The 11729-nt window shown below is 37.7% G+C and overlaps 1 protein-coding gene across 1 annotated transcript in view; it reads left to right on the forward strand.

The window, feature by feature from the left end:
* Positions 1-11729, forward strand: part of LOC107588088 (myosin-IIIa-like) — a 55366-nt gene that overhangs the window by 19414 nt on the left and 24223 nt on the right. The window contains exons 4-7 of the mRNA XM_016276099.1: positions 2752-2856; positions 2951-3058; positions 4222-4326; positions 4421-4520. Of these exons, the coding sequence (XP_016131585.1) occupies positions 2752-2856; positions 2951-3058; positions 4222-4326; positions 4421-4520 (418 nt within the window). The remainder of the gene's footprint in view (positions 1-2751; positions 2857-2950; positions 3059-4221; positions 4327-4420; positions 4521-11729) is intronic.

The raw sequence follows: 11729 nt of genomic DNA on the forward strand, positions 1-11729 counted from the left end.
TTCTGGCATGAAACTCTTGATGTTTGGGGAAACCCTTCACCTTCCCCAGCTCCACCTGTATAGATCTGCTACGAGGTGATTCATGTATGCTATATGGGGGTTATTTCATGTATGTTATATTTGCAGCAGCAATATTTATTACATGCTCACCGCAGCATGTTGTGGATGTATTGGCAGTAGCAAGTCTCGGTACTTGCTCTGCTGCAGCAGCAGCGTAGCAGATCTATTCCGCCAAGACCAAACACATTAACATTGTCATGTACATTACCATGCCAATCCCTCCGAGAGTTGTCATGACAAAAGTACTTAAAAAAAAAATGCATTTCTAGATCTTGCATTTCTTTCTGTTCCACTTCTCTGCACTTAAAACATTTATTTTGTGTGAATGGCCACCAAGTGCTACATTTTGAGATTTAAATCCCCACAGGTTTGTGCTACAGACATAAATGATACTTCAAAATGGCTCAGTGGAGTGCTGTCACAAAAATTGGACTGAAAACTGTTTTCCCTGGCAGACAATATAAAACAGAAATCGAATATCATATACTGTATATCATATTTGACTTCCCACCTGCAATAAGTGTATAGCACCCTAGCACTCAAATAGCAATGTGCTAAAACAGCTAAAACCACCTTTGCAACTCCTTGCCAACACCCTCTCACATTTCAGAAAATGCAGAAATGCAGTTATTGCTGCAGTTCCGTTTGGTGCCGCTATAGTGACACAGAAATGACACAATTCAGCTTTATATAGTTTCAGTTCTGCAGATGTTTGAGCTTTATGCATAATCAGGGAAATCATGTCTATCCACCCTGCCATCCGAACCCCTTGGGATGAGTCTTGGAAATAGAAGTAAATGTATTTGAAAATGTAAATGGCCTCTCGGGACATAAAGTGATGTGAGTCATTGATGTTCTCTTTGAAGTGTTCAGTGCTCTGCTGAAAGGCCGGATCAAGCAGATTGTTTTCAAAGGATTTGTAATTGGTTGCATTGGTAATGTTAGAGGCAATTTGCTGTTTTTTCTTTATTGGTTAGACATGTTTTTTTTCTTTTTTCTTAAACTACAAAGTGCACATCTCTGTCTCTGTATTTCAATTTTTTTCAGCAAAATAGAAGAGAATAGATTTTGCGATATTGTGAATAAGAGACTGTCAAAGCATTCATACAAACATTGTGTCCCATTACAATAGCAGCGGGCTGAAGACAGCCGTGTTTGCCTTTGGTCGATTTAAATGGCTCTAAATAAGAAGGTATTGTTGTTGCCTTGGCAACATGCTAGACAATTTTATGTAATTTCAAGATGGCTTGCCTTAGAAAAAAAGAACCATTTTCACCTCTGTGTCCTCTGACTGAAGGCAAGCATTTAGCATTGATCATAACCACATCATCAACCCTTAGATAGTTTTAAAGGATTCTGTTGCTATAAAAACCGTGTGTTAGATTTTGTAATGCAATGGAAAATTGCATTTTAAACATGCTTCCCTGCACTGTTTAAAATCTCTCTGTACATTTCAAACATCTGCAATCTTTGTAAACAATCCTCTGTAAATTTCAGCATTTCGATGAGGAACGTATCATTTGACCTGCTTGGTCTACATAATGAAAGGGAAAAATAGTTGTACTGTAGTGTTGAATGTGTTGTGAACAATTAGAAAAGTGAGGCCTTTTAAAAGCAAGTGCTCTTTAAAATGTTTGTTTCACCTTTTTTTTATTGATTGATTTACTTAACACAAACATGTTTTATTACCATATATAACTGGTTTCTCTTTATATATTTGCATAAAAATATTTTTAATGGTTTCTTTTCTTTTTTTTAATAGAAACAGCTTGTATTACCATATGACGGCTTTAATTCATGTTTATTATTATTATTATTTTATTAGAAACAGATTGTATTATTATATATAAAAACTTGATCTCTATATGTTTGCATAAAATGTATTTTTCTTTCTTTTACCAGAAACGTTTTATTTGTTTGTTTTCTAGAAACCACACATATTACCATATATATGTGACCCTGGACCACAAAACCAGTCATAAAGGTAAATTTTTTGAAACTGAGATTTATATATCATATGAAAGCTGAATAAATAAGCTTTACATTGATGTATGATTTCTTTTAGGATAGAACAATATTTGGCCGAGATACAACTATTTGAAAATCTGGAATCTGAGGGTGCAAAAAAGTCTAAATGCTGAGAAAAAAGTATTTAAAGTTATCCAAATGAAGTCCTTAGCAATGCGTGTTACTAATCAAAAATTACGTTTTGATATATTGACGGTAAGAAATTTACAAAATGTCTTCAGATTATCTGATATTAAGACTGGGTTTGTGCTCCAGGGTCACATATAATAGGTGACACTCTGTTTGCATAAATATGGCTTTATTTTATTTTATTTTTGCGGAATCAGGGTTTATTAACATATAACTGGTTGATTGTTTTTAATTAATTCATGTATTTATTTATATATTTTTTATCTTATTTATGTATTTATTTTTAATATTATTATTTTACAAGAAACAGGTTGTATTACCATATATATGTCTATAGGTTCTGTTACCATATATAACAGGTTGCTCTCTATATGTTTGGATAAAAAAGTGTTTTTAACGAATTTATTTATTTTTATGTTTATCACAGAAAAGGGTTGTATTACCATATGTAACAAGTTGCACTCTATATGTTTGCTTTTTTTTTTTTTTTGTATGAATGTTGTATTTGAATGTATTTCATGTATTTGTTTGCAGTTGTGTAATGGAGGGTCTGTCACAGATCTGGCTAAAGGTATGCTGAAAAGAGGAGACCGCATGGAGGAACCCATCATAGCCTACATCCTACATGAATCTCTCATGGTAAAATCCAAAATCAACCATGATCCTCTATATTTTAAAATATGAACACAAATGTATCCTTTCAGTGAGTTTAGGTCTGCTCTTGTCTCTAAAGGGTCTCCAGCATTTACACATCAATAAAACCATCCATCGAGATGTCAAGGGCAACAACATCCTGCTCACCACAGAAGGAGGAATCAAGCTGGTTGACTTCGGTGAGGAAGTTGTTCTTTTATTGGGAAGGGACTGCTGGCTGTGAAAGAGAAAACCTGAATGATTGAGTGTGTGCTTGTGTGCGAGTGAGAGCCCGGCAGCTTGAAAACAGTGTTTTATACACGGGTCAAAGCCATTACACGTGAGCGTTTCAGTACTAATTGAATAGCACTTATTTCTTCTCATCAAGAGCAGTGCATTTACATGTACGGATGATGATGGATGTCTAACACACTTGCATTAAAGCCCCTATCTGTCATCACAACATTGGGACAGAGGATATTGTCTGCTTTCAGTTACTAATGATTTGCTTCTAGCTTTTCTTAACCAAATGAAGCTCTCTGAAATAGAGTATGTTAAAACAGAGCTGCATGATGAAATGCAGTCATAAAGGATTTATTGATTCCAGTTCACCTTAATGATTCTGTTGCTTCACTTATTTTTGTACTTTCAGTTTTCATTTTAATTTGTAAGTTGTATTCTTTATGTTCATATATATGTATATACATATATATGAACATAAAGAATACAACTTACAAATTAAAATGAAAACTGAAAGTACAAAAGTAAAAGTGAATTCAAAATATACTAAAATATTACGTAATTAATAATACTAAAGTAACACTGGCGTATAACAAATATTTTACTTTCGATTTGAATATGGTTCATTACATGTTATAATGTAACTCAAGTATTACATTCAAGTTTCTCAGTATATATGTATACAACATACAAAAAAAAAATCTAAATTTATCTAAAAATCTAAATTTAGTAGCCTTTGACTCTTTAGTAGCCTTTGCCTTTGTGATGCTTTTTGCTTTTGTTCCATATAAAAATAATAATAATAATAAAAATACTCTGCTGTGTAATAATTAATTCATGTATTTATTTATATATTTTTTATCTTATTTATGTATTTATTTTTAATATTATTATTTTACAAGAAACAGGTTGTATTACCATATATATGTCTATAGGTTCTGTTACCATATATAACAGGTTGCTCTCTATATGTTTGGATAAAAAAGTGTTTTTAACGAATTTATTTATTTTTATGTTTATCACAGAAAAGGGTTGTATTACCATATGTAACAAGTTGCACTCTATATGTTTGCTTTTTTTTTTTTTTGTATGAATGTTGTATTTGAATGTATTTCATGTATTTGTTTGCAGTTGTGTAATGGAGGGTCTGTCACAGATCTGGCTAAAGGTATGCTGAAAAGAGGAGACCGCATGGAGGAACCCATCATAGCCTACATCCTACATGAATCTCTCATGGTAAAATCCAAAATCAACCATGATCCTCTATATTTTAAAATATGAACACAAATGTATCCTTTCAGTGAGTTTAGGTCTGCTCTTGTCTCTAAAGGGTCTCCAGCATTTACACATCAATAAAACCATCCATCGAGATGTCAAGGGCAACAACATCCTGCTCACCACAGAAGGAGGAATCAAGCTGGTTGACTTCGGTGAGGAAGTTGTTCTTTTATTGGGAAGGGACTGCTGGCTGTGAAAGAGAAAACCTGAATGATTGAGTGTGTGCTTGTGTGCGAGTGAGAGCCCGGCAGCTTGAAAACAGTGTTTTATACACGGGTCAAAGCCATTACACGTGAGCGTTTCAGTACTAATTGAATAGCACTTATTTCTTCTCATCAAGAGCAGTGCATTTACATGTACGGATGATGATGGATGTCTAACACACTTGCATTAAAGCCCCTATCTGTCATCACAACATTGGGACAGAGGATATTGTCTGCATTCAGTTACTAATGATTTGCTTCTAGCTTTTCTTAACCAAATGAAGCTCTCTGAAATAGAGTATGTTAAAACAGAGCTGCATGATGAAATGCAGTCATAAAGGATTTATTGATTCCAGTTCACCTTAATGATTCTGTTGCTTCACTTATTTTTGTACTTTCAGTTTTCATTTTAATTTGTAAGTTGTATTCTTTATGTTCATATATATGTATATACATATATATGAACATATAGAATACAACTTACAAATTAAAATGAAAACTGAAAGTACAAAAGTAAAAGTGAATTCAAAATATACTAAAATATTACGTAATTAATAATACTAAAGTAACACTGGCGTATAACAAATATTTTACTTTCGATTTGAATATGGTTCATTACATGTTATAATGTAACTCAAGTATTACATTCAAGTTTCTCAGTATATATGTATACAACATACAAAAAAAAAATCTAAATTTATCTAAAAATCTAAATTTAGTAGCCTTTGACTCTTTAGTAGCCTTTGCCTTTGTGATGCTTTTTGCTTTTGTTCCATATAAAAATAATAATAATAATAAAAATACTCTGCTGTGTAATGCGCCTAACAGCATTTATGTTTCACTGTATTCACAATATAACACTCTCTTTTAATTTATTACTTAATAAATCTGTCCTCATCTGTGGAAAAACTGCAGATGTCCCAAAACCATTCATTGAAACAAATGTAAAAAAAAAAATCAAACAGTTAATCTGTATTTTCTCAAAAATGATACTAGTTCCAAATATAACCAGCTCTTGATTCCCAAGCACAAATACAACAGTGAAGCAGACTATTCCTGAATGCCTCTTTCTATTACTTATGAAAAACGTGTGGCATTTTCAATGAGGCAACAAGTGGAGTATTTTAAGAGCTTCTTCCAGAACAGCCATATACGAGAGCTTATAAACCTTTAGGAAGCCAGTAAATGCTTTTCCTGGCAATAAAACAGCCAATCCTAGGCTTTTGTGATGTGGCACAGACTAATGTTTGCTATGCAACACACGTTCCCTTCACCCCCTTCACTATTAATTTCCATCCTAAAATCCACTCTAAATGTAATCTCCTCTTATGTTATTCTCTAGGCCGCATTTAGCCCCTGAGAGGAGATAGTTGCCCCCCCCCCCACCCCACCCCATAGGGGTATCAGCCCTAGAGCAGATGCACATAAAGCCCGTAATTAGTCTACTGCATCCGAGCGACGCAGGAGATAACGGGATAGCCTCCTCTTTTTAGGGAGGAGGATGGGCATATAGAGAGACAGGAGAGGTGGAGTGAGTGCTGTGGAGAGAGAAAGAGAGACAAGAGAGAGCGTGATAGATTGATGAGTCATGCCAGAAACTCAAAACTACTGTAGCAAAGTTGCTGTCAGCAGAAAGAGCTTTCTGTCAGAGTTTGTCAAGGACATTGACTGAGCTCCTCAGTAACATCGCAGAAATGTTACCAATAGAATTGCAGAGCATCACTATGGCCTGATTTGAAGGGTTCAGGCTATGTGCCCAGTTGGTGTACTTTATGCACTAAATTGCTTTGTTAACATGCTACTGGTCTTGATAGCTTAATAGCAACAAAATCATGTTTGTGGTTGTTAAAAGAATATTCCAGGTATAAGCGTTTTTGAAAAAGAAGTACACTTAGGCATGCTCTTAAAAAGAGTTAATATTATGGAAATATAATTTAAAAGTAAATGCAAGTTAAATGTAATGTTTTCAGACATGTAATTGCATGCTAATTGAAAATCAATGAATATGTATTATCAAAGGAATAATTAGCTAAGTGTTTTTGACCCACTAAAGCATTCATCTTAATATCTAATTTTATAATTCATTCTATTGTCTTTGAAATATGGTTAAAGTGTACTGTCAAATGTAATGACAAGAATTTATGCTAAACTAATATAAATTAATATTTAACCCAAAAATGAAAATTACCCTATGATTTACTTACTCTCGAGCCATCCTAGGTGTGTATGACTTTCTTCTTTTAGACAAATATAAGTGGAGTTATATTAAAATAATGTCCTGGCTCTTCCAAGCTTTATGATGGCATTGAATGACTGTTGAGATTCAATAGTCCAATAGAAGTCCAATAAAGTGCATCCATCCATCATAAAAAGTACTCCTCATGGCTCCGGCGGGTTAATAAAGGCCTCCTGAAGTGAATTGATGAGTTTTTCTAAAAATATCCATATATAAATCTTTATAAACCGTAATCTCTAGCTTCCGCTAACTGTCGTATTTGTGTACATGAGAGAGTGGGGTTCAATTGAAACTTTTAACAGGCATATCATGTACTTAAATATATTTGTAATTACACACTTGTTATGATGTAGTTGTCACGGGTTTCTACTGTGAGGAGCACGGAACGAGGAAACGAGGAGACCAGGAGTACAAACCAAGGAGTTTATTTATATTGCGGGGAATCACACGTAGCACAAGGGAGTGACATTCAAAAACAATACCGGACAACACTAACTCAAAGGACTCAGTCCCTTGTTATCCTTTGTTTAAAAGTATAAGGAGACACACCTGGGATCATTGGAAATTACACATGAGAAACACCTGGGATGAAATTAACAAACACCTTGGGAGCAAGACACAGACAAAACATGGAACAGAGTCTGACATAACGCCCCCCTCCGGAAGGCGTGTCCTCACGCCATATAACATCCAATGGGGAGGGGGGGTGGGCGCTTTGGAATTCGCTCAGGACAGACATGAGACAGTGGGCCTCCAGAGCAGTACCCCTTCGGGAGGCCATGGAGGAGCAGGGGACTCGGGAGGCCATGGCGGAGCAGCCTCCGATGCCACGGCCCCAGCCTCGGCCACTACGGTTGGAGCCCCCCCCCAAAATACTTTGGGAAATTTAAGGAGCTGTACTTAGGGCCAGGAGCCCTCCCTGGGCATAGCGGGGGATCAGGAGCCCTTCCTGGGCTTAACGGGGAATCAGGAGCCCTCCCTCATCTTAACGGGGAAACAGGAGCCCTCCCTGGGCTTAACTCGGGATCAGGAGCACTCCCTGGGATGAACTCGGGAACAGGAGCCCTCCCTGGGATGGACGGGGAATCAGGAGCCCTTCCTGGGCTGAACTGGGGATCAGGAGCCCTCCGTGGGCTATACTCGGGATCAGGAGCCCTCTGTGGGCTATACTCGGGAACAGGAGCCTCTCCTGGGCTGAACTGGGGATCAAGAGCCCCTCCTGGGCTTAACTCTGAATCAGGAGCCCCTCCATGGGCTTAACTCGGGAACAGGAGCCCTCCGTGGGCTTAACTCGGGATCAGGAACCCTTCCTGGGCTAAACGAGGAATCAGGAGCCCTCCATGGGCTTAACTGGGGATCAGGGTAACGCTTACATGGTGCTGGCACTGGAGAGCGCTCTGGAGGAGCAGGCACAGCAAAGCGCATTCGAGGAGCTGGTACTGGAGCAAGCTCTGGGGGAACGGGCACTTGAGGGCTCTCTGGAAGGTGCTTACCAGGAGCGGGCACTGGGGCTGGAACCGACACTGGGCCCACATGAACACTTGGTGGGCTAGCCACATTAACGTCCTTTGGGCTTGCCACATTAACTGCCGGCTGACTTGACTCGGGAACTGCTGGCTGACTTGGGGGAGCCGCAGACTGCGGCGGGCTTGAGTGAGCCGCGGACTGGTTCTGGTTCTGGCTCGGGACCGGACACTCCCCAGACACCGGAAGACACCTTCCCTCCAACTTAGTCCAGTGGTGTCTGGGAGGTCCACGGAGCGATGGTAGTTGGCCCCGAGCCAGAACAGCTGATTAAGGACGGCGTCCTCTAATGCCGTCACCACGGCGAGCTTGCAGAACTCCCTGGCGTACTCGTAGAAGGGGAGATCGAGGCGAGCTAGGGCTGAGAATTGAGCTGCAATTTCCATAGCCACGGGGCAGGAAAACCAAGGAAAACAAAAACTTTGCACAAAGGCGGAAAAAACAAACGTGAAGAAAAGTCTTTTTTTTTTGTTTGTTTTTTTGGGTCCGGTATTCTGTCACGGGTTGCTACTGTGAGGAGCACGGAACGAGGAAACCAGGAGACCAGGAGTACAAACCAAGGAGTTTATTTTTATCGCGGGGAATCACACGTAGCACAAGGGAGTGACATTCACAAACAATACCGGACAACACTAACTCAAAGGACTCAGACTTTTAAACACAGGATAACAAGGGACTAAGAAGACACACCTGGGATCATTGGAAATTACACATGGGAAACACCTGGGATGACATTAACAAACACCTGGGGAGCAAGACACAGACAAAACATGGAACAGAGTCTGACAGTAGTTGTGATTTATTACATTTAAAATATATTATATTTAAAACGAATGTGAAATTAAAAATTTTTAATGATGTAGTTGCAGTTTAGATTGATTTATAGAGGCCGACCGATATATCGTTTTGCCGATTTTATCGGCCGATATGAGCATGTCGCAGATATATCGGCATCGGCGAATATACCACAGATATAAATTTTTTTACAAAACCTACATGAAATGCTTTTAAATGGTGTAATCACTTTACTTAATTACTCCATTGTTTGTTACTGGCGACCCAGGTCACTAGTGACACCAGCCAGCCCTTTGACCCAGTCAAGTGAGCCGTCAATTTGCTGCTCGTCTGTTTGTGGAATTAAGGTGTTGTGATACATGAAGCTTCCAAAAAAGCTTTTTGGCTGCGCCACGCATTCGTACCGTAATTCCAAAAATAGACGAGCATTCAAATCTAGGTGGCGGCTGGCTTGACCGAGTGTTCGCAGATGACGGCTCACTTGACCTCGTCCCTTAAAATTGCCATGTCACTGATGCTTATCACATCGGTCACATCACATTTCCTAAGTCAGCATGGTTTGTCGGTACAGTCAGTAACTTAGCAGATTGAAAAATTTGTATCTCTCTGCAGTCCAATACACGGCATTGCGGTGGTGGCTTGAGTCTGTTGAATGGTGATTTAACACTACGTTGTCACCAATTTGGTGAGACGGAATGCTATAAAGTAAATAAACAATGTCCCGGTCTTTTACTCTCACAATGAGCTTATCATACTCGTTTGCTACATTAGTACTACATTAGGGTGGAATTCAGTCATAAAAACGGAATTTACTGTATAACGCGGAATTTCACGGAATTTGTCATATTTTTGATGAATAAATAAAAAACAGGTCAATACACTTAAATCAAATCGCGATATAGACTAGTGTCTGTGAATATTAAACTGCAAAAAGACTATTTAAATATGAATCCTCATGTTCTTAATTCAAGTTATATAAATGTTGTTCTATTTGTGTTTACAGTTATTTATAATAAGTGAAGTGAAGTGAAGTTTACTGTTTAATGCACTAATGTCAGACTCATTTTGGATAATAAAGTTTATTGTTAAATACCCTGCCTCCATTACGTATCTTTGTCACGTCATTATAAGTGTTTGATCACCACAATTGAGTGATCATTGCAAAAAAAATTGTTTATGTATATATTTTCTGTTTATGTATATACTGTTTTCTATATAAAGTACCAGTCAAAAGTTTGGACGCGAATGGAAAGTGTGTCCAAACTTTTGACTGCTACTGTACTATAATATACACTTAAAGAATATCAGACAAAATATCTATATTGGAATTTTTTTACTCCCTAATATCTGTATCGACATCGGCCCCAAAAACCCATATCGGTCGGGCTCTATTAATTTATATAAAAATCTAATATCAAACACACTACAGTTACTTTAGTGTACTTTGAAGGGTGACAAACACTAAAATATAATGACTTAAAATGTATATTGACATATTTACAAAACGCACCTTTTAAAAGTGTACTTAAATGTGTTAAGAAAAAGTAATAAAGAGTTTAATATTTATTTATTTAATGAGGATTGAAGCAGGGGCGCCATAACAGGGGGGGAAGGGTTAGGATGATTCCAAGTGCCCGGTGAGAGAGAGGGGGCCCGAGTCAGTGATGTCATACAACTGTCACACATTGTAGTCTCTCTCTCTCTCTCTCTCTCTCTCTCTCTCTCTCTCAATAATTTAACGCAATTAACGCAAAATTACTAAAGCACAATTTCTATTCTAATCCTTTAACCCAATTTTGCTTCTCTGCTTGCGATTAGATCATTTTAAGCCGCTAAACTCTGTTTTGTACGTAAAATCCGTACAAAACAGCGCGAATATAAAGCAAACCAGGCTGATTACATCAGAGAATGCAGAGAGAACAGAGACTCGCGTTGCGTTCCTCTTCAGGAACTCGAGCTGCGTCAGAGAACGCTTTGGGAACACCTTTCAGTGTGACCAGCTCTGAATCATATGTGTAATCAGTCCAATGGAAGGGCGAGACGTCAAAGACGGGTGACGTAGCAACCAGGAAGCTATAAAAGCACGTGAGGTGGAACCGGCGTCAGCTTTCTGTCATTCAGCAAGCGCTCTGTGTGTGTCAGTCGCAATTTATGTTCTGTGAGTCTTATTTACTGTTGTCTGTCAAAGTAAGCACAATCAGCATATATATATATATATATATATATATATATATATATATATATATATAAGTATCCAAATGTCTTGGACTTGTCATTGTTTCATCACAGACTAAACATTCTCATAAACACCCCAGTGCTCAAAATATATGTTTTTTAAATCTGCATAATTTAACATGAAGCATTTACATAAGCAGCACATGCAGAGTGGCTGATTAGTGTTAATGCAGCTGCATAACTGCAACATGGTAATGTGGCATTAGAGCATGACACAAATACATGTTTCTGAAAGGTCTTTAAGGCTTTAAAGGTCTCATGAAAAATCTTACATTTGTAGCATTTAGTTGAGTCCATATGTTAGTGTATCTCTAAAGGTTGACAAAATAAACTTTTAACAGATATACATCTACATATACATATTTAAA

The sequence above is a fragment of the Sinocyclocheilus grahami genome, unplaced genomic scaffold (genome assembly GCF_001515645.1).
Source record: "Sinocyclocheilus grahami isolate Dianchi unplaced genomic scaffold, SAMN03320097.WGS_v1.1 scaffold98.1, whole genome shotgun sequence".
NCBI lineage: Eukaryota > Metazoa > Chordata > Actinopteri > Cypriniformes > Cyprinidae > Sinocyclocheilus > Sinocyclocheilus grahami.